Consider the following 25,383-nt stretch of genomic DNA (forward strand, 5'->3'; position numbering starts at 1 on the left):
GGCTTATAGTGCTAGAATGATGGGAGGAAGGGAACAAGAACAAGGGGCTCCAGACAAGGCTTGGGGCCCCTGTGAATTACAGATTTACCTGAGCCAAAGGGAAAAGGAATGTGGGAGGAGAGTTTCTTGAGTGGCAATGTCCCAAACCCCTTTCCTGTCTCTGGAAAGAAAAAAGCTTGTCAAAAGCAGTTCAGAACTTATTACATGACCTAGAGGTGAGAAGCAAGCATAACTGGGTCAGGGAGAGACTCAGAATCACTTCTGGTTTCAGAGGGGAGGCTCCACACTCCATGTCTTGAGGACGGGACAATCTTCTCACAGAAAGTAGGAGGACCCTCTTGGCCCTGGCCACAAGGGGGTTCAGAATATGGGGTTCATATGACCCTGAAGAGCATCCAGGTCCATCTGTCCAATGGGAGAGGATGACCTTACATTTCTCTCCCTGGACAGAAAGGATTGCCTAGTGTGGTAGGAGGAGAGCCTCATGCCCAAGTGGGAGCCAGGCCCCTGTCCCTAAGGCAAAGGATCTCTTGTCCCAGAGCAAAAGCTCGGCCCCAGACTCTTTTCCTCAGAATCCTACCCTATTCATATCCCCAAGGGGAGTTGGAATCTGAGGCCCAAAGTCCCCGAGGGAGGAAATCTTATGTCCCTAAATGACCCCTATGACTGGGGTGTCTGTACGTTGTCTGAGGTGAGGTGACAGTACCCTCAGGGCAGTTTTAGAAATCAGCTCCTAAGGAGAGGAACAGGCCTTCGCACACCTGAGGTAGGATTCAAACCCTGGGGGTAGACTCAGGACCCTGTTCCACAGGGATCCTTTATCCATGCCCCAAGGAAAGGGTCTCAGGGGTCAGGTCTGGGGGAGGAGTCCTCCTGTTTCTCAGGGGTACATCTCAAGTTTCTTGAGAAGGAAGCTCAGACCTTACCTCTAGAAACAGAAGTCACCAGGGTATGTACGAATCTCCTGTCCCTGAAGGAAAACTCAAGAGTCCTTGGTAGAGTGGCTCTCAGGCCCTTAAAGGTAGGCAGAGATCCATAGGGAGGCCCCAGACATCATCTCTGGGATTCTATGTTGCCCATGTCCCCTGAGTAGTCGTCTCAGGCTCAAGTTCTCAAGACATGGGTCGTGTGTCTCTGACAAGAAGCTTAGGCCCAAGGGGGAAGGGCCTCAAACTACTGTCACAGAGAGAAGATGGGATATTGTATCCCCAAGGTATGTTTCAGTCCCTTATAACTGAGGTAAAAGGGTCACATATCCTTGTGGAGTGGGGAGTCTGAGACCCCCAAAACCACTCAGATACCAGTCTCAAGAAGGGTCTCCTAAAGACTTCACCTCTGCAGCGGGGCACCAGGCCCCTGAAGAGGCCTCAGACTCAGTCCCTAAAAACCTCAGTCCAGGGCCAGATGCAGTGGCTCACGCCTGTAATCCCAGCACTTTGGGAGGCTGAGGCGGGTGGATCACCTGAGGTCAGGAATTCGTGACCAGCCTGACCAATATGGTGAAACCCTGTCTCAAAAAAAAAAAAAAAAAAAACACCTCAGTCTGTAAGAAGGTAGATCTTAGGCCCTAGGATCCAACCCTCTGAGTCTCATTCTCCTGAAGAAGCTTCAGGCCCTTGGTGGGAGGTGGGGGCTTTGAGGGCCCATCTCTTCTTACAGGGAGCTTAATATTCTGAAGAGAGGTTCTGGCCCTTGTCTCCAAAGAGGTAGGTTGCAGGCCACTGATAGAAAATGAAGACCTTTGTCACTCAGAAAGAGGATGAGTCTCATGTACTCAAGTAAAGCTGCCGGTCCTTGGGTGTTGGTTTTGGCCCCTGACCCCAAGGGCAAGGGAATCATCTTCCTGCAAAAAGTTTTATATCTCTGGAAAAAGCTTAGAAGACCCCTCTCCTTAAAGAGGGCGTTATGTGTTTATCAGGACCTTGATTCTAGAAGAGGAATTCTCAGGCCCCTGAAGACAGAGTTAGGACCCTTGAGGTCTCAGGTCTGGCTATTCAGTGGTCCTGTGTTCTATTACCCAGCAAAGCGGAGACGGTTGTCCTATATGCAGAGTGTCTCAGACTCTTGAAGGGGCTTAGGTTCCTTGGGGATGTTCATACCCCATCTCTGGGGTCTCTACTTTATTTGATTTCCCTAGAGGGCTAATCTCAAACTTCTATCCCAGAGAAAAAGAGCTCTTAAGCCACTGAACACAGACCTAGGTCTCTTGGGAAACCTGAGACTCCTGTTCAAGAGGGGCTCGATCCTACCTGTGTCTCTTGGAGAATTCCCACCTATTGGCCCTACAAGATGAGGTCCCAGGAACTGGAATGACGACTACAGACCCTAAAAGAGGCCTCGGATCTCTACGAGGTCCTCTTTGGAAGTCTGCCACTTCACCGTAGGCCTCTAGCCCCAAATCCCTAGACGGGGGGAAAGAAGGTGTCTCACACCTCTACCACGAGAGAAGACTGTCAGGCCCAGTGAAAAGGCCTAGATCCCTTGGGGAGATCTCAAACAGCCTTCGGGTACCTTCACAGTGTGGGGGTCCCATCTACCGTAGCCGCCCACCCATCACCCCACAGCTCTTACCTGCTCGACAGTGGCAGGATCCATAGCCTCGATGCGTGCTGCAGCAGCCTCATACTCGTCCTCACTGTTGTAGCCTGCGCCGACCTCCTCACGCTCGGGACTACCCCCGCCAACTGCGCCAACCCCGGGAGCTTGACGTCGCCGCTTGCTGTGGCCAGGCCCAGAGCAGCAGCCGCCCACGCCTACGGCACCACCCACACCCACCACCACGCCCGCGGCACCCACACCCGCCGCCGCTGCGCCCAGCGCGTCACCGGGCCCGCCGCCGGGCCCACCTGGGCCCCCGCAAGGAGGTGGAGAAGCCTGTTGTGGCCGAGGGCCCGCCACTGCACCAGGCGGCACGGCCAGTGCCCAGCGGTGAAGAGCGCCCGGTGGTCCTGGTAGCGGGCCTTGAGGCGGTGGCGAAGCTCGAGGACGGGCCCCCACCACGCCGGAGTCACGGTCGCGATCGCCGCCGCCCACGCCCGTGCCGCCGCCGCCCACGCCCACACCCCCGCCGCGCCGCGGCGCCGGGGGCAGCGGCCCGGGCGGCGGCGGCTCGTTGGCAGGGTCGGCGTCGGGAGGCGGCGGCTTCTTTTTGGGGAGTATAGTCATGGCTTCACCGCCGAGTGCCCCCCAGCAAACCCGGCGCAGAGCACGCCGGGAGAGAACCCGGATGAGGGGGCTAGTGTAGTGCGCGAAGCACGACGGGAACGGCGAGACCCGGATAAAGAGATCGCGGCACCGGTCCGAGAACCCGCGGCGGCGGCGGCGGCGGCGGTGGCAGTGGCGGCGGCGACAGTGGCGGCGACGGCGCGCGGGTCACGCCGGGAGAACCCGGATGTGAAGTCCAAGATGAAGGCAGTGCGGCGAATTTGTCGTAGCCTTCTCTCCAAGTCCAGCAAGTTTATTGCTACGCTCGTTCTGGCCTTCTGCTTCAAAGGAGACAGAACCAAAACAAGCACCTCTTCACTCCGCCCCCTCGCAGGTTCTTGCACTACCGGGTGGGGCCCCGGGGCGCTGCGCACGCGTGCCAGGGCACAGCCCCGCCCCTCGCTCGAAGTACGTGGGCAAAATCGTCGCCGCTGCCACAACAATTGCTAACACCAACCAATTGAGCAGCTGCGTGGGTCCCCGACGACGCCCACGGGCCAATCAGAGGCGAGTGCTTGCCCTCCGGTGCCCTCCGTCTCAAATTTCAGTCAAAGTCGACACCCTCGTTCCCAGCCTTTCTTGCTGTCGGTCCCGTCTTGCTCTTTACTTTTCTCCCCGAAGCTCTCACTTGCAGGCGTCGTAACTGTGGACGGACAGCGTGGCCTGTTTCACCTACGAAAGGAAAAACGCCTCCCCTCCAGGCTTCCAACTTGAACGCTGTCAGCCGGACTGACAGGAAAACATCAACAGTCCAGAGCACAGCATTCCTCTCGAGCGTCACTTCCGATATTACCCCCCTGCAAATACCCTTCCGGGGGAGGTGGACACCGCTTCACCCCAGCAACAGCTTAAGTTCTGCGGTGATTGGTTAAGAGACGCCGTCACTCCCGTCATACCGACCAACCTTGGGACCGACAGGCACCGTGGGGACAGTGGTTGTTTGGGAAACAGACACGCCTTCTCTGGCGACACAGCACTCTCGCCCTCGCGGTGACCTCCCCGCCCCTATGGCTAGTGCGCAGGAGCGGCCCAGCCTTTTTATTTTTAATTGTTTCCTAATTGAGACGAGGGTCTCACTCTGTCGCCCAGGCTGGAATGCAGTGGCGCGATCATAGCTCACTGTAGACTCCAACTCCCAGGTTCAAGCGATTCTCCCGCCTCAGCCTCCCGAATAGCTGGGACCACAGGTGCACACCACCACGCCCGGCTAATTTATTTTTTCACTTTTTTTGTAGGGACAAAGTCTCGCTACGTTGCCAGGCTGATCTACAGCTCCTGGGCTCAAAGGATCCTCCCGCCTCAGCTTCCCAGAGTGCTGGGATTACAGGCATGAGTCACCGTGCCTGGCCAAGCCTAGCCTTTTTCTAAAACTAAGTTTGCCTGGGTCGATCGAGGTTTATGAACCACCTCTGTCACCAGTCAGCGTCTCGCAATGGGGTTGGCAAAAATCCCTGCTATTGAGTGGCTGGAGAGCTACACACTAATCCTAGCTCTGCCCTTCTTGTCTGAGTGATCTTTGGCAAGTCATTTAGCATCCACTCCGTCCTCAATTGTTGTTGTTTACTTTTTTTTTTTTTTGAGTCGGAGTCTTTCTCTGTCGCCAGGCTGGAGTGCAGTGGTGCGATCTCCGCTCACTGCAACCTCCGCCTCCCGGGTTCAAGGGATCCCCCTGCCTCAGCCTCCCGAGTAGCTTAGACTACAGGTGCACACCACCACACCTGACTAATTTTTTGTATTTTAGTAGAGACGGAGTTTCACCATGTTGGCCAGAATGGTCTCGATCTCCTGACCTCCTGATCCGCCTGCCTTGGCCTCCCAAAGTGCTGGGATTACAGGCGTGAGCCACCGCACCGGCCTGTTGTTTACTTTTTTAATGGAACGCTTCACAAATTCGCGTGTCATCCTTTCAAATGGTGCCATGCTAATCTTCTCTATCGTTCTAATTTTAGTATATGTGCTGGGAAGCGAGCACCCATCCTCAATTTCCACTCTATAATAAATTGGCAATGATAATTCCAATCTGAGGATCAGAGATTAATGCTTGTAAAGGGCCTGGTGCTGTGCCCACCACATAGAACGTGTTTAATAAAGTAGTCTGCATGGTGGTACAGTGGAAGGACCCCAGGCTTTGGAGCCAGAAAGATCTCAGTTCCGGGCACAGATGGACCATCACCAACTAAGACCTTGAGGAACTCATTGTGTTGCTTTTGGGATTACCCATATTTAAAACGGGAATGATAATGCCTGCCCATACTATCTCAGGGAATGGTTATGGGGTTCAGATGAGCTGATGAACCAAGAAGGTATTAAGAGTTCACTTCCAGTCTTAGGAGACAAACCATACAACAGGTCGACTGAAAGAGACCATGGGAAAGCTGTTTTGAATAGGGCTTTGATTCCCTTCAGATATTAACCCTAGTTGAAGTTCTTCCCTGAAAGGCATTAAGTAATAAATGGGCTCTAGTAGTGTTTTCTGCTCATGAGACTTAATGGGAGGAGGGGACTTTCATGTTTACCGAGCCTGTTGTGTTCAGGGCTCTGTGCCAAATACCTATGCACATTATCATATTGAATCTTCTCATGATCATCTCACTCCAGCCCCATATATTCTACTCATTACACATCTAAAACTGAACTCATGATAGTAATCATGGCTACCTTTCACCAAGTACTTACTATGTACCTAGCACTGAGTGCTAAAAGCTTTGATGTTCCCTTTACCAGGGAATAGTACTCCCATCCAGCCACTGCTCAAGCCATAACCTGGGGGTCAACCTTGACTGCTCCCTCTTCCTCAATTCCCACATGCCTGTTAATCCCAAATCCTGCCAATTCTACCTCCCAAATCTCTAGATTCTCCAATTCTACTGCCACTACTCTGGTCCAAGCCACTGTCACCTACCACCTGGACTACTATGAAAGCCTCCTCCCTACTTTTCTTCCTTCCAGGACTGTTTATATCCACTCTTCACAAACAGAATGATCCTTCTGAAACAAACTTCATTATGACTTTTCTGTTTAAGAGCCTTTAGAGGTCCCCACTGTCCTTAGGATGAAGTTCAAAATTTGCGTCATAGCTTCCAAAGCCTTTTGTTATCTGGCCTACCTCTCCATCCTTCCTCTCCTCACAGCCTCGCACTCTCCTCCCTAGCTGGACTGAACTACTTTCAGTTCCCTGAAGGCCTGAGCTCACTCTCTAACCTCCAGGTCATTGCACATGCTGTTCTCTCTGTCTAGAACATTGCATCCTTTCATTTGCTGCCTGGCTAACTCCAACTCATTCCTTGTGTGTTGGCCAGGTTAGGTTCTCCTGCCATCTGCATGCTTCCATAACACAGGGATCTTAGTTCTGCCACACCATGTTGTAATGACTTAATTGTCTGCCTTCCATGCTCAACTCTACATCAGAGACAATGTCTACTTTGCCCATCTTTGTATCCCTAGGGCTGGCACATGATGGAAGTTAATAAATATTTGGTGACTAAATAAATTATCCCTGTTTCACAGATTAGCAACCTATGCAAGAGAAGGTAAATGATTCTCTCACCCAGGGATTGAAACCCAGGTCAACCTGAATCCATGGTCTGTCTGCTCAGTGCTCTACAGAACTCAGCCACACACTAACCTGGTATAGCCAGTAGCCCAGAAGAGAGAATGTAGGGGGTGCCCACAAGGAAGGGAAATTTACCAAACCAAGAGATGCTTTTATTAGGGTTACATTCAGAGTTGTTTGCTGTCAGGAAGCCTGGGTTTAAGTCTCCTCTAACCAACTTATGTGTTTCTCTGGGCCTCAGTTTCCCCATCTGTGAATGAGGAGACTGGAGCAGATGATATACAAGGAGGAATGTCTCAGGACTCCCTGGCCTTCCTCACTGACTGTAGATGGACTCTTCAAACCACGTTCTTCCATTACTCCTGGATTCCCATCTTCCAGAATATATCACCAACCATCCATCTCCCATACCTTGACCCATACCAACCCTTCTCCTAGCTAAAAGGGATCAAAATCAGAGTGTTTTCAACCCCTCCAGCCCAACCCAGCCCCCAAACCCACAGAGCCAGGAGATACTCAGTCCTCATCTCTCCTCTCAGGTTTTATTGACTGATGGAAACTACATCTTTGTCAGCCGCCAGCTCCATGGGGACAGTGCTGGGGACAGGGAACCTGAGATGATACCAGATTTCAGCCTGAGAGCAGAGTTCTGGAAGGTGACTTGAGAGAGAAGAAAGGAGTATGTGAAAAGGAATTGTAAGAGAGGAGGAGGAGATCAAGAAGTTCCTCCTGTCTCCTGTAACTCCCAAGTTCAGGAACATCCCAGGCCTGAGCCCCCAATGCTTCTGGACTCTTGCCCAAGAACATGGAATCAGCCCATGATCTCCAAACACCGCCCAGCTCTTGCTGGCTGCCAGGCTCTTATCTCAGCCAGTCCAGACTCCAGCCCACCCCAGGAAGGAAGCAAACCAGAGAAGAGAGGAGGAAGAGTAGTTAGAGGTGGCCCCCTGATCAGGGCAGATGTAAATGCTGCAGCAAACTGGTCAGAGGCTTTGCATAATGACACGGCAGCAGCTGCTATTGCTAGAGTTTGCTGTGGGCCCAGCAGAGGATAGTGTTGCAGGGTCCCATTTCCAGCAGCCAGGGAAGGGGATGGTGAAGTTTGTGCTATCTGAATGTGTGTTGGGAGAGGAAGCCTGACCCCTCAGGCAAGGCCTGGGGATGGCAGGTCACTGCAGAGGCCATAGCCCATGAAGCCTGTGTTTGCATTCCAAGCTTCGGAATCTTGGAATTGTTGGGCTAGATGGAGGGTGAGGACCTCGCTTAGAGGCAAGATCAAAGGTGAGGGTTCTCTTCTCTGAACCTCCAAAGCTCCATATCCCAGCTGGAGGGAGAAGGAAATCTCAACTCTCCTTCTTAGGCCAGAGCTCAGATGTTGGATCAAAGCTTTACCTTCATTTGAGAGCCTGAGGGGAGGAGCATGCAGGAGTCCAGCTGGGAGAGAGGGGCCATTCCCAGAGTGCTGGGGCTAGGAGGCCAGGAGCCTGTGGAAGCCCAGTGCTTCAGCTCCCACCAGGAAAAATGTCTGGGATGGGGGGAAGTTTCCCATTCCCTGGCTACTTCCCCACCATGTGGACCATTTCACAAAACTCCATTGCATAGTTCTCAGTGGGGGGCAGAAGGGGTCCCCAAGCCTGCCCCTCTCTGCCTCCCAAAAATATGGCTTTGGAAAGGAGTCCCCAGAAATGAAGAGGGCCCTCTGAATGGGCAGGCCTACCCCTCACAGGGATGAGATCTTGACAGTTTCGGGGAAGAGGCAAGGGGTACCCAGGCTGGAGTTCCTGAGGGTGCTGCTGGCCCTGCCGCCACCGCCAGGGGAGGAAGGTTGGCTCTCATCTGGGGTGTTGGCAGGAGGGGTAGGGATACTGATAATGGCAGCCACGAAGTCCCGGCTGTCACAGTTCAGGTCAAGGCTGTCATGGGGCTTGGCATTGAGGCTTGAGCGGCTGTGGACAAGGGTGGAGAAGATGGAAGTCTCTTAAAAAGTTATTTTAGGCTGGGCACGATGGCTTACGCCTGTAAACCCAGCACTTTGGGAGGCCAAGGCAGGTGGATCACCTGAGATCAGGAGTTGGTCTTCAGCCTGACCAACATGGCAAAACCCCGTCTCTACTAAATACAAAAAATTAGCCAGGCATGGTGGCACATGCCTGTAATCCTAGCTACTTGGGAGACTAAGGTGAGAGAATCACTTGAACCCAGGAGGTGGAAGCTGCAGTGAGCTGAGATCACACCATTGCACTCCAGTCTGGGTGACTGAGACTCCGTCTCAAAACAAAACAAAAAAATAGATGAAGAATGAGTTCCAGACAAGATAAACCCAAGCTCCCAGCATGGAGGGGTTTGGGTTCGAGTATAACTTGCTAGGCCTGGAATCATGAAATCTCAAAACCACTGGTGCAAGCTCTGAGCTTCCCCAGGTATGGCTAGCAGGTAGGAGGGCTGCTTACCTCTGAGGGGCAGGGCTCCTGTGCAGCCCTGCCAGCATGTCCAGCTCCTGCATGCTGCCACGGCTGACTGAGGCAGTGGAGTTGGCAAGGCGGATGGCACGGCGTTTGGCCCTGCGAGGGCAGCAAGAAGACAGCAGGCTGCCGGGCCCCGTTGGCTGGGAAGACACAGAGGTGCTGCGGCTGGTGCGGCCACCCAGTGAGACAGCTCCCAGGGCTTCACTGAAGGTAAGCTCGTCTGTGAACTCATAGCACTGTGGGCAGAAGGGAGGCAGAGTCATGGGGCATCCCATGGGAGCTGATCTCACCCTCAAGCCTTTGCTCAGACTGTTTTCTCCTTTCTGGAAATTGCTCTTTTCCCTTCCCTTGCCCATCCTTCAAGGCTTGGCTCTCCTGTAGCCTCTTCCAGGAAGCTCTGTGTGATTTCCACAATTTGTAGTGAGCCTCCCATCCAAGGGAGAGAGCTGGCATGGCCATGGAGGGACCCCCCTATATTCTGCTATACCACCTCACATTAGGCCTTACCGTTGTCTTCTCCAGACAGTGCAGCAGGTGGTGATGTTGCTGTTCGAAAGCAGAACGGTTCCTGACACACACAGCCTGTTCCTCACCACTGCCACTGTCCTGGAGTGGATGGAGCAGAGTGGTAAGGGCAGCATCCTTCTCCCGCTGTCATGGCTCACCCTAACCCCAGTCTAGACCCCAACCCACCTCAAGGCCCCCATTCTGCTTGTACTGCAGGAAGGCATTAGTGGTACCACTCTTTGCCAATCGGATCCTTGCCAAGCGCACCTTCTGCAGAGAGAGGAGATAAAGGGTCAGGAGGTAAGCCCCAAAGTAGACTGGCTTGGGGTGCGGACAGTAGGAGGTGCTCAGATGGGAAATGTGGTTACCTGCTGTGCTCTGCGCTTGTCAGCCCGCTGGTTCTGGTGGTAGATGCGGCTAAAGTTGGACACAATGACTGGCACAGGCAGGGCAATGACCAAGACGCCACTGAGTGAGCAGATGGACCCGAAAATCTTGCCAGCAATGGTGCTGGGCACCATGTCTCCATAGCTGGAGTGAGGGGAGGTAGGTCAAGGTCAGGAAAAGTGCCCACCTACTTCTCAGTCCCCCACTCCACCCCATCTAACCCAGACTAGCTCTGTGACCCTGGTCAGGCACTCAAACCTTCTGAGTGCTTTGGTTTCTTGCTCTGTAAAATGTTGAGGGGCCAAATGAGAAATGGGCCTGGCCCTCAGCCCCTACCATCTGCTGCCCCTGTCCAAGCTATATACCAAGCACCTGAGTCAGCTGGAAATCTATGAAAACCAAGCAGAGGGGAGCATGAAGAATTCACAGGCAGTAAACACAGCCTCCTGGAGAGACAGTCCCAGCACCACAGGCGAGCCGAAGGGCTTCAAGTCCTGGGAGGAATGTTCTGTTGGTTTTGGCTGCTTCTGTCTTACCTGGTCTCGGTAGGACCCCTTCTCATTCCCCTATAGGGGAATCCTTGATAACTGTCCACATATGACAAAACAGGGAGGAGCCTTGAAACCCCCCTGCCTTTCTCCATGTCACCCACCTCCCATAGAGATAGAGCAGAGTCAGCCTTACTAATTTGTTCACAGAGAGCTCCCCTGAAGATCAGGGACGTTCTGTAACTGACTCGCCAAAGATCACACTGCATACTTTTGTTCTGATTGCAGAACCAATCAGAACTCCTCCACAGAAACACAGCCTCTGCAGTCTTCAGCCTCTAAGCCCTTTCTTGGGCTGTGCCCTAGGATGGCTGTTCCTTATTTCTGTATTTTGACTCATTTCAAGCATGCAGGACTCTGCTCAAAAGTCTCTCCAACTTGGCCATGCTCGCTCTGTGATGTGTCATCTCAGACCGTGTCCTCAACTATGAGACATAAGGAGCCATCCACCCTCACAGAGTTGTTGTGAGGACTTGAATAGAGTAAAAGCCATCAAAATACTCAGTTCCAGCCCACTGTAAGGACTCAGTATTTGTCTGTCGGTCTGATCCTGGGCCTCCAACCAGAATTAAAGTCTACTCTTTAGAAACCCCAAATCAATTTTTTTTGTACTTCTATGAAGGCACTGAGCAAACCCAATTCATTCAGTCATTCCTTCAATGAATACTGAGTACCAACTGTATACTCAATCCCAGTGATGGAAACTTAGAGAAGGATCACAGCATCTGCCCTAGACAATATCTTTAGAAAGCTCATGAGTTTGATGATTCCATTTGATACTTTTTATCCCAACCGTTTCTTCTGCAGGGATCAACAAAAAAAAAATGCTGAAAACATCTTGTTCTGGGAAACATCTGGGAATCACAAAGGCACAGAAGTAGTGTCCCACACAGCAGACAATTCTAGAAGGTTGGGAGACATGGGTCCCCAAAACAGAAAAAGAGGTGCCAGAAAGCCAACACCTATGTATCCTGCACCAGAAACATTCAGAGAACTTTCACAACTGTGATGCCATTGAATCCTCTCTAGATGATAAAGGGATCAGCATTTCCCATTTTACAGAGGAGAAAACTGAGGCCACGAGAAAACGACATCAACAGAAAGACAGCGGCTAAGATAATCCTTGAACCCAAGTCTCCTGACCTAGAAAATTAAGGCATTGTCAGAGCTGGGAGGGATCTGAAGAATAAGTCAAGCTCCCTCAGTTTATACAGATGAGCAAACTGAAGCCCAAAATGAGAAAGAGGCTGGGCACTGTGGCTCACGCCTGTAATCCCAGCACTTTTGAGAGGCCAAGGTGGGTGGATCACCTGAGGTCAGGAGTTGCAGACCAGCCTGGCCAACATGGTGAAACCCCATCTCTACCAAAAATACAAAAATTTTCTGGGCGTGGTGGCATGTATCTGTAATCCGAGCTACTTGGGAGTCTGAGGCAGGAGAATCACTTGAACCTGGGAGGCACAGGTTGCAGTGAGCTGAGATCTTGCCACTGCACTCTGGCCTGGGTGACAGAATAAACCTCTGTCTCAAAAAAAAAAAAAAAAAAGAAAAGAAAAGAAAAGAAAGAGATCATTCCTTTAAACTTCCTAATTTTGCAGAAAGGGTGAGTGTAATTGATTGGGCAGCCCCCAACACAGAGTTTGCACTCACCCAAGTGTGGTCATGGTGACAATGGTATACCAGAAGGCTGCAGGTATGCTTGTAAAGTTGGTCTTATTTGTGCCCTTCTCGGCATAAAACATAACAGTGGCAAAGATGATGATGGCCATGGTTAGGGAAAAGAGGAGAAAGCCCAGCTCAGAGGCACAGCTCTTAAGTGTATAGCCCAGAATCCTCAAGCCCTGTGAGTGCCTGGAGAACTTGAAGATGCGGAACACTCGGAACACACGCAGGGTGACAAAGGCGCCTGACACGTCGTCGTTCTTGGGCACCAAAAGCCCAATGTAGTAGGGCAGGATGGCCACCACGTCGATGAGGCTCATGACACTCCGCAGGAAGCGGCAACGGCTGGGGGCGGCAAACAGCCGCAGGAGGTATTCACCTGTGAATATGAGTACACAGGCTGTGTCCATGCAGAAAAAGGCCTGCGGGAAGCGTTCACCACAGGGCTGTTCCCTCGAGGACCTGCGTGCAGAGCTGCGGCATGGGATGGTCTCTACCACATTGGCGATGACCGACACGGCGATGAAGAAGCCGGTCACATAGTAGAAAACGAGGGCTGCAGTGCTCGTGTGTGGATTCTCAAAGGCCCGCCACAGTCGCTGTCGCAGGGAGCTGCCTGCTGGCAGGGCTGGGCCATCCCCGGTCTGCTCAGCCTCCTCGTCCTCTGCCAGGCGCTCAGCGTTCTCCTTCTTTCGGTCCCGATACTCTTCAAGGCAGCAGTCACCGACTAACTCGGGGACCAGGCCATAGAAGGCCAGTTCTTCATCGAAGGCCTGGATGCACTCCTGTCGTGGGCAGTGGAGCCGTCCTGTTCGGTAAAAGTTCAGCACGTGGCGGAACATGTCCGGGTCGCGATCAAAGAAGTACTCGCCTGAGTCAGCATCATAGAAGAATTCCTTCTCTGAGCTGCCCAGCAAGGTATCTGGGTAGCGGTCCAGCGTATTCTTCCAAGTCTCAAAGCGCCGTCCACTCACATTCACCACCAGAACCTCATCTCCTCGAGATGCCTTTACCCCCGGGGCTGGGGGCAGGGGCTGCTGGGCCAGGGGCAGCCAGCCCACCGCCGCCGCCCGAGCAAAAGGCAGCCACGTGGCCAGGCCTGCCGCCATCGTGCCACTCCCCAAGCCCAGGGAGACTTAGCGGGGGTGGTGTTTAGGAGAATGTGGCTGTCTCCAGGATGGTGGGGGCTTGGAGATGCCTTGAGCCACCTGAACAAGGAAACTGGGGGTGTCTAGAGAGGCCAAGAGTAACCAGAAGGAAGAACTAGAGAGATGGGCAGGAGCTTGGGGGACATTTACAGGGCCTAGGAAGGGCCTGGGCAATGTCCTGAGGGACTGAGAAGGGACTTGAGGATGTGGAGAAGAGCAGTAAAAGGGTGTGGGGATGGGGCCAAGAAGGAGCTGAGGAACGGTTTAGAGACACTGAGATGATTCTAAGGGAGTCAGCCTGTGCCTAGGAGGTATCTAGGGGCGTCTAGAGGGGCCAAGACACACGTGGGGAGTTGTCTACACTCTCAAGAGTCTCAGGGAAGGCAGAAGGGCCTGGAACTCCTTTGCAAGGCTGGAGAAGAGACTGGGGCATCCAGAGGGATAGAAATGGGACCTGAGGTGCTTGAAAGAGGCTGAGAGTGCCTGGAAGTGGGGGTTCTAGAGGGGCTGAGACAGGTGATGAGGGTTGTCCGCACCCTCAAGACTTCTAGGGGAAGCATAAGACAGCTGGAGCCCCCTCATGGATCTGGAAAGGGAGCTGGTACATCTCGAGGGGTGGGTGTGGAGCCAGGAGGTTGTAAAGAGGCTGAAAGGTGTCTTGGGAGTGCCTAGAGCTGCCAAGAATAACCCGGGGAGGGTGTCTGTACTCTACAGGAGTTCTGGGGAACAAAGGAGAGGCCAGGGCCTCCTAGTAGGGCTGGAGAGGGGAAGGCATTATCTGAAGAGTTAGACGGGGGCTGGGTTATTTTTTGGGAGGCTGAGAGTTATCTGGGGGAGGTGGGTATCTAGAGGGGCCAAGAAAGCCTGGTCGACACTCTCAGGAGTTCTACAGGGAGGAAAAAGGGGCCTGGGGAATTCCAAGGGACTAGGACTCAAATGTTAGGAAGTTGGGCACAGTCCCAGAGCATCCAGGGGATCTATAAAGACTAAGTAAGAGGAAGGGGGGTACCCCAAAATGGGAGTAAGAGGGGGTGGGATGTTGTAAGGTAGTTGGGTGTGTCTCCAGTGAGGGGGTGCTCCTGGGCTTTGCAGGAAACTGGCAGGGGAGGCTGGGAGAAGGCTGGGAACCACTGTTGGGGGCAGGTCTGGGGAAACCACACCCCGAGGGGCTGGCGGTGCGTGCCGGGCAGTGGCAGTAGCAGCAGCGGCAGCAGAAGGAAGAGAAGCAACCACAGCCAGGCGTAGGAGAGAAGGTGGTGGCATAGGCAGGGGGAGGGCTCGGGGTCCCCGGAAGGAGGCCTGGGAAGGACAAGGTCCAGTGGGACCCCTGGGGGCTATCCCAGGATGAGCTAGGGTGTGGGGGCTGGACCAGGAAAGGATGAGGACAGCGCTAGTGGTGGTCCCCCTCCCCCCCCTTCTCGGGCTGTCCTCACCTGTGTCCCTGCTGCAGCAGTAGCAACAGCGGTGGGGCTGGGGGTACCAAACACCCGAGCTCCTGGCACCCTCTGCAGAGCTGCCTGAGTTCTCCTCCTCCTCTGGCTCTCTCTCCCCGCCCCTCCAAGCTTGCCGGGAGATGAAGAGAGAGGCAGGGAGGGGCCTCGTGGCTCCCCGAGCCCCCTCCCCTAGGACAGCCAGAGAGGGACCCTGGGGAGACTCCGCCTCCTACAAAGCTGGTTGGGCCTCAGTCGCGTCATCTGGAAAATGGGGGTGGCAGGGAACTTTGCCAATTCTCCCCACCTCCTTCCTGGACTCCCCTTTCTTCCTGCCCAGCTCCTACCCCCTCTGCCCCCAGGGGCCCCCACCCCCACTCGCCTGAATCAGCAGCACTTAGCAGATCCGATCGATGGGGAGGCGTCTGTTAATGGCCCCAGAGCGGAGTGCCACAGGGAATGATGCAGCGCTGTCCCCTCCCTGCCCCCCAGACTGTGGAAGGGCAGGAGAACCGGGGGTAATTGCTGGGGAGTGTTTCTCCAGATGGCCAAGTCTCCAAAGCTGCCCCTTGAGGGACGCAGCATTGGTTAGAGCCCCTGCTCTAAGATTTCGGCTGTGGGACTGGAGCACGCAACTTCCTGTTTTTAGATATGCAATGAGGGTAAAGGGAATGTAGAGGGGGCAATCCAGGTCCCATGCCCCTACCAAGTCATCTCCCAGGCAGGCCCCACTCCGAGGGGGGGGTCTCCCTTATCTGTCCACATCCAGTGGCCTCAAATCACACCTCCTCCACTAGAGGGCTCTGCTTCTGGATGGCAGGAGCACTGATTATGGAGTGCCTCTGGCTGGCTATCAGTGGGTTCGAACTCCAGCTTTGCCACTGACTTGCTGCATCCTTGAGCAAGTGACTTGTATTGTTTCCTCAGTTGTAAGATGGAGAGTGTTATCCTAACTTGATAGCGTCATTTGGAGCATTACACAATGTGAAAGGTGATGGCACAGGACACAGCACCAGGGATGCTTAACCTTAAAGGCGTGTGATGATGGGGGCATCGTATCACAGGGCCAGGCCTAGCCTTCCATCCAATTTACCCACTCATGTAATCTTCCATTTGCTCACTTGGCACACTCCTGATTTGTCCGTCTCTACATCCATCCCTCCACCCACCTATCCACCCATTCTCCCACCCACACAACCAATTACTCTATCCATCTCTCCACCCACCCATCTGTCCACTTAGTTGTTAATCCACCCACCCACTCATTCATCCATTTGTAAGTTCACCCCATCCACCTAACTATTCACCAACCTATCTGTATGTATCCATCCTCCACCCATCTCTGTCCACCCAGAACACATGCAGGGTGACATCCTCTGCCCACCTCTGTTCATACATAGCTCCACTCATCATTTCTTCTCCTACTCTTTACCTTTTCCATTCATTAGCTCATCTACCCATCCATCCATTCCCCTATCCATTGGTCCATTTACTCCCAACCTGTCCGTAAACCCATCCATTCACCTATCTACCTAATTCATCCACCATCCATTTGTCCACAGACCTATTATCTACCTGTGCATTTACATCTCCACTATCCATCCTTTATCCACCTACCAATCTATCTATCCATTTATTCATCCAACCACCCATCCATCCATCCATACATACATACGTCTATCATTTATTTTTCAACCTATCCATCATCAGTCCATGCAACCGTCCACATATTCATCCATCAGTCCATCTAATCACTTATCCATCCTCCCATCTGTCTACTCATCTACACCCACAATCCCATACATGTCTACCCATGTACATATCTGCAGGTATTTCAGCTCCACTCAGTTTGAGGGGTTGGTCAGCAGTAAATGGAGACAGGCTGGATAAGGGTAGGGAAAAGAGAGTAATGTTGCAGCCAGAGACCTCCCTCCCTATTCCAATGGTGTGAACCTCCCCAATCCCAGCACATCCCTCCTGGTTGAAAAGAACGAGACCAGACAGTAAGTGGGTGGGCCCGTCTGGCCAGATGGTATTTTAGCTGCACAGCCTTTACATACACACACGCACGTGTTGCAAGAACGCTGAACATGGACCACACACCCACCCAACATCCCCAATCCCAAATGCAGAGTAGCCAGGCTCCAGACATAAATTAAAAAATAAAATAAAATAAAAAAAGAGTTGGTCTCTGGGAAGGAGAGCTCATGCAGAGATGAAGGCAGAAGCCCTTGGGAGCCAGGACCAAGGAGGAGAAATCCCTGCCTCTTCTCTCAGGATCTCCACTTCCCAGTGGCTTCTGCCCTAAGACAGGGTAATTAACACTAACCGTCAGGCCTCTAGCCCCTTTAATGTCCAGTCTCCTAACCTATATGATTTTGGCTCCAGCCCTCATTTTCCCACCACAGCCCAAGGGAATGGCATCCTAGCGGGTAGGAAGGGGAGGGTGTGGGTACAGCCTGCAGGTCTTTAGCTGGTTTCTCCTGGCTCTAGGTCTGGGTCAGGAGACCCCACGCACTCCTTGCTGAGCCGCACAATTTCCTGGGACAGAACTTCCATGTCCTAAGAAACAAATGAACCATCAGGGGTCAGAGAACGGGACAGGCTGCTCCCTTGCCAAACCTAGGGTATCATCTGTGATTTCCTTCATACCCCTTCATTAATCAATGCTCAGCTGTGTCTGGCCTGAGATAGGAAGGTACTTGGAGAAGCTCACAGTGCCACCAGCAGTGGGCTGGGCTCAAAAGTCATGAAGATGGGTGGGGAGCTACAGATATGGGAGTGTGGCACCTCTTGCGGCATGGTGCTGCTGCAGGATACACCACCACTCTGGCCACCTGCTCTTCTACTAAGTGTGCACTTACTTCTCAAAGGCAGGAGCTGGATCTGACTCCTTTCTGACTCTCAGAGATGGGGTAAGTCTTTGGGTGACAGGTTGGGCAAAAAGATGGGTACGTGGACCCATGGGGGATCTATCGTAGGCAAATAGGCGAACAAATGAATTGTCCAGAGGACAGATGGAGATCAACAGGTAGGCAGGGAGGCCACTGGGTGGGTGAAAGGTAACATAAGGGGCAACTGATGAGTAGATAAGAGAATGATCTGTCAGGAAATGGGTGGCAGGACATGAGGTAGACAATGAGATGAATTAGTTGTAGGTTGGGTAGATGGACAGATGGGCAAATGGCTGGGTGAATGTGTAGATAAATGGATGAGCGGGTACATGGAAGGAACAAATGGGTAAGTTGATGAGAGGGTGGAAGATGAGAGCATGATGGGGTAGTTGAGTGGGTAGGAGGATAGCTGGGAGGACAGGCTGGGTGGGTGGGTGATGACCCAGGGGCTGTGTGGCTGGGTAGGCAGGCGGCTAGGTGAACAGATGGGTAGGCTGGCAGGCCACACTCGCCTTGTGCAAGTGCATATTCTTGGTGAGCTGTTCCTCCAGCATGTTCTGCAGCTTCTTGTTCATCTCCCGAAGGTTCTCGTCGCCTGGCTTCACAAGGTCTCTCAGGACGCTGCCCAGCCCGCTTCGGTCTGTGTGGCCTGCTGCCACAGACACATCTGCAAGGGCCCAGGCTGAAAACCACCCCCTCGGCCGAGCCAGAGGAGAGCCAGGCGGAGCCAGAGGAGAAAAGAGCGAGACAAATACTAGGGGAGAAGGGAGCAGGAAAAGCCACGCCATGTAGGGCAGAGGCTTTGACATAGGAAACCTAGCTCTGTCACTCACTAGCTGTGCGGCCCTGAGAGATGAGGATAACTCATGGACTGGAAAGATGCACATGACTGCATGTGAAGCACAGAGCACACAGAAAGCCCTCGGCACATATTGGTTGGTATGATTCTGATTAATAAAGAAAAATCTGTGAAGGAGAAGGTTTGAAAGAAAGAAGCACAAGCAATGAAGATACAGAGAAAGAAAATGTATGGAGATAGAACAATATAGACAGCAAGACAAGATGAAGGAGGTGGGTGAAAAAGAAACAGGAAGAGAGAAGGGAGAGAAGGGGAGAGGAAGATGAGGCATAGGGAGAGGAAAGGAGAAAGCAGACAGAGAGACACACTGGAGAATGAGAGTGGAGAGATGACAGACAGAAGAGGGAGGAGGCGAGAGCAAGAGACAGCGCTTTCCTGTTCTTTCCTCCAGAGGTCATGGTCTTGTCAGTAGCTTCTCTGAGTTCCAAGAGGAGAGAAGAGAAGCCAAGGCACAGAAGGGAGAGGGAAGGCCAGGTGAAGGCTGGACCAGGGCTAAGGGTGGGGAGGGGGCACTGACCGATCCGGCTGTCCATGACGTAGGTCTCGATGATGGCACTCTTCCGGCAGAGGTCCTCTGCCATGGAGGCACTGCTCACCTCTAGGTGCTTCACCTGCAGGATGGCCCAGTCCGCTTGAGACCTCTCTACTGTACATGTTCACACATGAGGCGGCCCCAGCCCTATCCCACACCCCCAAGGGCACTTCAAGTGAGGATGGGCAGGCGGGCGGGCAGGCAGCACCTTCTCTTCCAGCATCCATTTCTCCTGCTGTGTCTCTGCCAGCCGCTGAAAGAGCTCAGCCACTTCCTCATCTGACAGCTCTGCTGGCCGAGGGGGCTGGGCCTGAGGGCTGCTGGATAAGGACTGCAGGAAAGAGAAGGGGAGAGGCTAGCCCCAGGCTTAGCACCACCCACCCCAGACAAGTGTCAGGTACTGGGGAGGAGAACCAGGCCAGAGGTAGGTGAGAGAACATAGACCCTGAAACTGGGACTGTAGGTCCATCTTAGTACCCTCAGACTGTTTTCCCCTCTGCCTAAACAGAGGTAGAGAGTAACAACATCAGAGCCTTATGGAGAGGATTAAAGGAAGATCGCAAAGCACATGAGATCTAACTTCCAGCTGACAGGAAAACTGGAAGAGAAAGGGTCATGCTAAATCATACTATCAGGAAGCCAGCAGAAAAACCCAAAAGGTAGCATACTTCCTGTGCGGTGACTGGGCTGGCCTCTTCAACAAGTTGGTCTCAGGAAAAAAGGGATCACACTGAAGAGATTTAAGGGCCATAAAACAACCAGATGTAACATGTGCTCTGAATCTGAATGCTAGTTTTCACAAAACCAGCAAGAAAGGGCATTCTGGGGCAAACTAGAGAAATCTGATTAAATCGAAGTATTAGATGACATGAATTTTTTTTGTTTTTTGGAGACAGAGTTTTGCTCTTGATGCCCAGACTGCGGTGCAGTGGTGCAATCTTGGCTTACTGCAACCTCCACTTCCCAGGTTCAAGTGATTCTCCTGCCTCAGCCTCCCGAGTAGCTGGAATTACAGGCATGTGCCACCATGCCCAGCTAATTTTTGTATTTTTAGTAGAGACGGTGTTTCACCATGTTAGCTAGGCTAGTCTTGAACTCCTGACCTCAAGTGATCTGCCCACCTCCACCTCCCAGAAGTGCTGGGATTACAGGCGTGAGCCACCGTACCCAGCTGATGACTTGAAAATTTATCTAATTGGGAAGGTAGAGACAACAGTTGAATAAAAACAGGTTAATCATATCTAGGTTTTAAAAAGAGAGAGAATTCTGGAAGAGTATAAACTAAGAATTTATTTATTTATTTCCTTTTTTGAGACGAAGTCTCGCTCTGTCACCCAGGCTGGAGTGCAGTGGCACGATTTCAGCTCACTGCAACCCCTGCCTCCCAGGTTCAAGTGATTCTCCTGCCTCAGCCTCCCGAGTAGCTGGGACTACATGTGTATGCCACCGCGCCCGGCTAATTTTTTTTTTTGTATTTTTAGTAGAGACGGGGTTTTACCATGTTAGCCAGGATGGTCTTGATCTCCTGACCTTGTGATCCACCCACCTCGGCCTCCCAAAGTGCTGGGATTACAGGCGTGAGCCACAGCACCCAGCAAGAATTTATTTTATTTATTTATTTAGAGATGGAGTCACACTCTGTCACCCAAGCTGGAGTGCAGTGGTGTGATCTTGGCTCACTGCAACCTCCAACTCCCAGGTTCGAGTGATTCCCTTGTCTCAGCCTCCCGAGTAGCTGGGATTACAGGCATGCACCACCATGCCCAGCTAATTTTTGCGTTTTAATAGAGACAAGGTTTCCCTATATTGGCCAGGCTGTTCTCAAACTCGTGACCTAAAGTGATCTGCCCGCCTCAGCCTCCCAAAGTGCTGGGATTACAGGCGTGAGCCTGGTCCTGAACTAAGAATTTACAATGGTGACTTCTGGATGTTGAAAATATTTTTTTTTTTACATTAAGGTTTTTTGGTTTTTGTTTTTATTATTTATTTATTTTTTAAGATGGGGGTTTCACCATGTTGGTCAGGCTGGTCTTGAACTCCCGACTTCAGGTGATCTGCCCGCCTTGTCCTCCAAAGTGCTTGGATTACAGGCGTGAGCCACCATGCCCGGCGGTTTTTGTTTTTTTAAGAGTTGGGTTTTGACCATGTTTCTCAGGCTGGTCTTGAATTCCTGAGCTCAAGTGATCCACCCACCTTGGCCTCCCAAAGTGCTAAGATTATAGGCATGAGCCACCACACCCAGTCAGACATTTAAGGTTTTAAAAAATCTTTGCTGGCTGGGCGCAGTGGCACATGCCTGTAGTCCCAGCTACTCAGGAGGATGAGGTGGGAGAATCTCTTGAGCCCAGAACTTCTGGGCTGTAGTGCACTATGCCAATAAGGTGTCCCCACTAAGTTTGGCATCAATACAGTGACCTCCCGGGAGCGGGGAACATCAGGTTGCCTAAGGAGGGGTGAACCAGCCCAGGTTGGAAACAGGGCAGGTCAAAACTCCTGTGCTGATCAGTAGTGGGATCACGCCTGTGAATACTGCACTCCAGCCTGTGCAACATAACGAGACCACGTCTCTTAAAAAAAAAAAAAACTTGCTCATTTGTGTGTGTGTTTTAAGATGGAGTTTCACTCTATGCCCAGGCTGGAGCGCGGTAGTGCGATCCTGGCTTACTGCAACCTCTACCTCCCAGGTTCAAGTGATTCTCCTGTCTCAGCCTCCTAAGTAGTTCGGATTACAGGCCCCCACCACAACTGGCTAGTTTTTTTTTTTTATTTTTAGTAGAGATGGGGTTTCACCATGTTGGTCAGACTGGTCCCGAACTCCTGACCTCATGATATACTCACCTTGGCCTCCCTAAGTGCTGGGATTACAGGTGTGAGCTACCACACCCCGCATCATTTCATCATTTGTGGTTTTAAAAAAATTATACTATAGTGAAGGGGAAATTAGCCCACAGATGACGAAACAGAGAAAGAGAGAGAGAGAGAGAGAGAGAGAGAGAGAATGAATATGAATGATTGGCCTGTCCCCCATTTAACAATCTGAATCCAATTTGGTGGGCTTGAGGAGAAGTTGACAAGAAAATATGTGTGCTGCGCCCCAAAGTAGGAGATGGTTTTAGGTAAGGAGAAAAGGAGAGGGGTTCTCAGATTTTTAGGTTGGGAGAAGCTGGGGCTGTAGGTTCTTCCTTGCCCCTTACCCTGGCTGGAACAGCTGAGCTCTCCTTTTCTCGCAAGATCTCCCGGTAGCTGAAGGAGGAGATGCTACTGCTGTCCCCTGTCTGAGTCCGGCTTGGTGAGTTCATCTCTGAGAGAACCAGCTCCTCAAGGCCTGGGTGGTGGAGGGAAGAGAAACTTGAGTCCCAATCCCCCTGAGTCCCAGGGTAGCAACCAGTAGGAAGCAGCAGAAATAGATTTGACAGAGATGGAGAGACACCTAGGCATGGGGAAAGGCAGAAGCGGATGGCAGGACAGGGAGAGACAGAGACAGAAAAAAGAGCTGAGGCCAGGCGCAGGGTAATCCCAGCACTTTGGGAGGTCAAGACGGGTGGATCACTGGAGGTCAGGAGTTCGAGAACAGCCTGGCCAACATGGTAAAAACCCATCTCTACTAAAAATACAAAAATTAGCTGGGTGTGGTGGTGCACACCTGTAATCCCAGCTACTTGGGAGGCTGAGGCAGGAGAATCACTTGAACCCGGGAGGCAGAGGTTGCAGTGAGCTGAGATGACACCATTGCACTGTCTCAAAAAAAAAAAAAGAAAAGAAAAGAAAAAAAGGGCTGCCTTTCTGGAGAAACACATACAAAAAGAGAGAGAAAATGGAAGAGCAAGGAGAAACATAGCAATGTGGGTACACGTGGGCCTCAAGTGGCAAACAGACACACTCAGACATAGGGCTCAGAGAAAGGAAGACAACTAGAGAAAGCACAGGGCACAGCCACTTGCAGAGAGAAAACGCCAGAGCAAATGACAGAAACTAACAGAGAGAGAGAACCTGGAGAAAGAAACGAGCCAGAGCAGAGACAGCGACAGAGAGACAAAAGATGCAGGCAGGCTCTCGTAACCATGCACCTAAATCTCGTTAACCATGCACCTCATCTAATGGACAAGGTCAATGTATGGTATACAATTGAACCCTTTCCCAAGATTTTTACATTCATCTGTAATAAAACAGAAACAGAACTCCTCCTTTATAAAGAAAGGTTACTTCAGGAGACTGAGTGCCTCAGAGAAAAATTGATTTGGTGAGAGATACATCTGTTTTGCCACATCACTTAAAGCACAGGCACAGAGCTTGTGCAGCTGCTCATGTAGCTGTTTCTGGGTGTCAGGGAGGGGGATGACAACACGCCCTCAAGGATATCCAGCAAGGGTGGGGTGGCTGAGTTGGGGATCATCCCGACTGGGGGAACAAGGGACCAAGTTTTCTCTGAATCTGTGATCTCAGAGATACACCAGAGCCATGATTGCATTTTACTTACTTAAATGTATTTATAGGCCATCCCTGTCTAAAAAAAGGCTGAAGCAACTCAAGTTGTGTGTGTGTGTCTTCTGCTTGAAGTGGCAGAAATAACAGATTGGATTAGCTGTATAATGAAAACACCACAGTGTTGCTGACTGTAAGTCTGTCTCCCTAGCTCAACTGGGGGCTTCTGGAGGGCAGGGACTCAGGGAGTTTGATATCAGGGACCCTGGACTTGAGTTTGGAGATTTATAGAATGAGAGATTACATACAACAGATTTAGAAACACCAAGTGAGGTGTGGGAGTGTGTATAGTACATACAGTGAGGAGACAGGGATATAAACAGACAAACAGAAGAAAGAAAAATGAGACAGAGATAGAACAGTACGAAGAGATAAAGGAACAGAGAAAAGAAAGAGGGGAGGAAAAAAGGAGAAAACTGGAGAAAGTAGGTAAGGAGATAAAGGCAAATATAGAGGAAAGAGAAAGAACAAAATGAGAAAGAGGCAGAGACAGAAACAGAGAAGATACAGCAAAAAAGAGACAGAAAGAAATAAACAGAGAATGCAGAGAAAGAATCAGAGGAGAGACAAAGAAAAGGTAAAAGACAGATGAAGTTCTAGAGCGACAGAAGCAGGAAAGCACAACCGAGGAAGATGCAGGACTGACCTGCAGCCTGCAGGCCCAGGCCCTGCCTCCCCTCTGCCTCAGCCTCCTCTTCCTGTCCTGGTCCCTCACCTGAGCGGCTCTTGCTGTTAGTGAGGATGTCCTGCAGCCGCTCCTGCAGCTTGTCTGCCCGTTTCCGCTCCAGATGCAGCTGCCGCTTGAGGTCCTTGAGCTTTGGGGTAGGGGGTAAGATTAGGACTGAGGCCCAGTGGGCCTATAGGAGGAGGCTACTGGTAGGAGGGAGCCATGCTTGGGCATCCCTCTGTCTTACCGCAGCACTGCCCTTCTTCTCCAGGATCCTCTGCCCATCCACTGTGTCCTTCACCTCCTGTGGGAGAAAGCAAGCATGGCTGGTGGGTGCTGGAAGAGTTGCCTGCAGCATGCTCCCCCCCTGCCCTGATGCACACAGAGGATCAGGGGTGTGTCTGGGGCTGTACAGGGTTTGCTGACCTGCTTCAGGCTGCTAATGGTCTTCAGGTGGCAGTCCCGCTCCTCCTGGGCCTGCTGGAGCTGATCCCGAACATCCTGTAGTTCCTCCTCCTTGCCCTGCAAAGCAGAAAGCAGCTCAGGTCTCGGCTAGAGAAGCCTCTGTCCTCCCAAGGGGCCCGTCACTATCTGGAGAGAGGAACACCATCATGCGAGAGGCACCTTCAGCTCGGCAGCATGCTGCTCCCGACACTGCTTGAGGGCTTCCTCTTGTTCCTGCTGCTGCTGCTGCAGGGATTCCTACAAGACAAGTCCCAGGTCTCGCCACAGCCTCCCAGAAGACATCATCCCCGTTAGGGGTATGAGGGACTGCAATGGGGGTCCAGAGGTATGCAGAAATGACCCTTCCTGTGGGGAACCCCACACGCCCTTAGGCAGTATGCAGAAGTTCACATCTAGGTCTGCACCATTCACATGGTTGACCTAGATTTCCATTACCATTTTCTCTTATTTAACAAAACATAACACAGCACTTACTACTCATTTTCTATAATTCTCCCATAATACCTAGATGGTAGATATTATTGTTATCCTCTTTCTACCATTGATGAAAACAGGCCACAGAGAGGTAAGATAACTTGCC

At 52.0% G+C, this 25,383-nt stretch overlaps 3 protein-coding genes and 1 non-coding gene across 19 annotated transcripts in view; all 4 read right to left on the reverse strand.

Moving 5' to 3' along the window:
• The window catches only part of OTUD5 (OTU deubiquitinase 5), a 32,562-nt gene extending 28,582 nt beyond the window's left edge, over positions 1–3,980 (reverse strand). For all 7 annotated transcript variants that reach the window (XM_078363193.1, XM_035287737.3, XM_035287734.3 and 4 more), the window contains exon 1: positions 2,572–3,980. In XM_078363193.1, the coding sequence (XP_078219319.1) occupies positions 2,572–3,165 (594 nt within the window). In that variant the 5' untranslated portion in view covers positions 3,166–3,980. The remainder of the gene's footprint in view (positions 1–2,571) is intronic.
• Positions 3,981–5,071: 1,091 nt separating this feature from the next.
• Positions 5,072–5,176, reverse strand: LOC118150766 (U6 spliceosomal RNA). Its single transcript, XR_004738911.1, has one exon. It is a non-coding gene; the product is annotated as a U6 spliceosomal RNA (small nuclear RNA).
• Positions 5,177–7,280: 2,104 nt separating this feature from the next.
• Positions 7,281–15,023, reverse strand: KCND1 (potassium voltage-gated channel subfamily D member 1). 2 transcript variants are annotated; one of them, XM_035288673.3, is made up of 7 exons: positions 14,908–15,023; positions 12,315–13,534; positions 10,098–10,260; positions 9,916–9,999; positions 9,730–9,828; positions 9,208–9,458; positions 7,281–8,703 (listed from the first exon to the last, which is right to left on the reverse strand). In XM_035288673.3, exons 2-7 carry the CDS (start codon positions 13,433–13,435, stop codon positions 8,478–8,480), a joined length of 1,944 nt encoding a protein of 647 aa, XP_035144564.1. In that variant the 5' UTR covers positions 13,436–13,534; positions 14,908–15,023; the 3' UTR covers positions 7,281–8,477. The 2 variants fall into 2 exon arrangements, with proteins under 2 accessions (XP_035144564.1, XP_035144563.1); XM_035288672.3 differs by having other exon boundaries at positions 12,315–15,023.
• Positions 15,024–16,912: 1,889 nt separating this feature from the next.
• Positions 16,913–25,383, reverse strand: part of GRIPAP1 (GRIP1 associated protein 1) — a 28,947-nt gene continuing 20,476 nt past the window's right edge. For 5 of the 9 annotated variants that reach the window (XM_035289686.3, XM_035289683.3, XM_078363210.1 and 2 more), the window contains 9 exons: positions 24,963–25,040; positions 24,765–24,860; positions 24,586–24,642; positions 24,387–24,486; positions 22,384–22,514; positions 19,398–19,520; positions 19,175–19,268; positions 18,311–18,465; positions 16,913–17,466 (listed from right to left, as the gene is read on the reverse strand). In XM_035289686.3, coding sequence (XP_035145577.1) covers positions 17,374–17,466; positions 18,311–18,465; positions 19,175–19,268; positions 19,398–19,520; positions 22,384–22,514; positions 24,387–24,486; positions 24,586–24,642; positions 24,765–24,860; positions 24,963–25,040 — 927 coding nt within the window. In that variant the 3' untranslated portion in view covers positions 16,913–17,373. The remainder of the gene's footprint in view (positions 17,467–18,310; positions 18,466–19,174; positions 19,269–19,397; positions 19,521–22,383; positions 22,515–24,386; positions 24,487–24,585; positions 24,643–24,764; positions 24,861–24,962; positions 25,041–25,383) is intronic. The other 4 variants (XM_078363212.1, XM_035289684.3, XM_078363211.1 and 1 more) reach the window with 1 other exon arrangement.

This window comes from Callithrix jacchus, chromosome X, assembly GCF_049354715.1.
Source record: "Callithrix jacchus isolate 240 chromosome X, calJac240_pri, whole genome shotgun sequence".
Taxonomy (NCBI): Eukaryota; Metazoa; Chordata; class Mammalia; order Primates; family Cebidae; genus Callithrix; species Callithrix jacchus.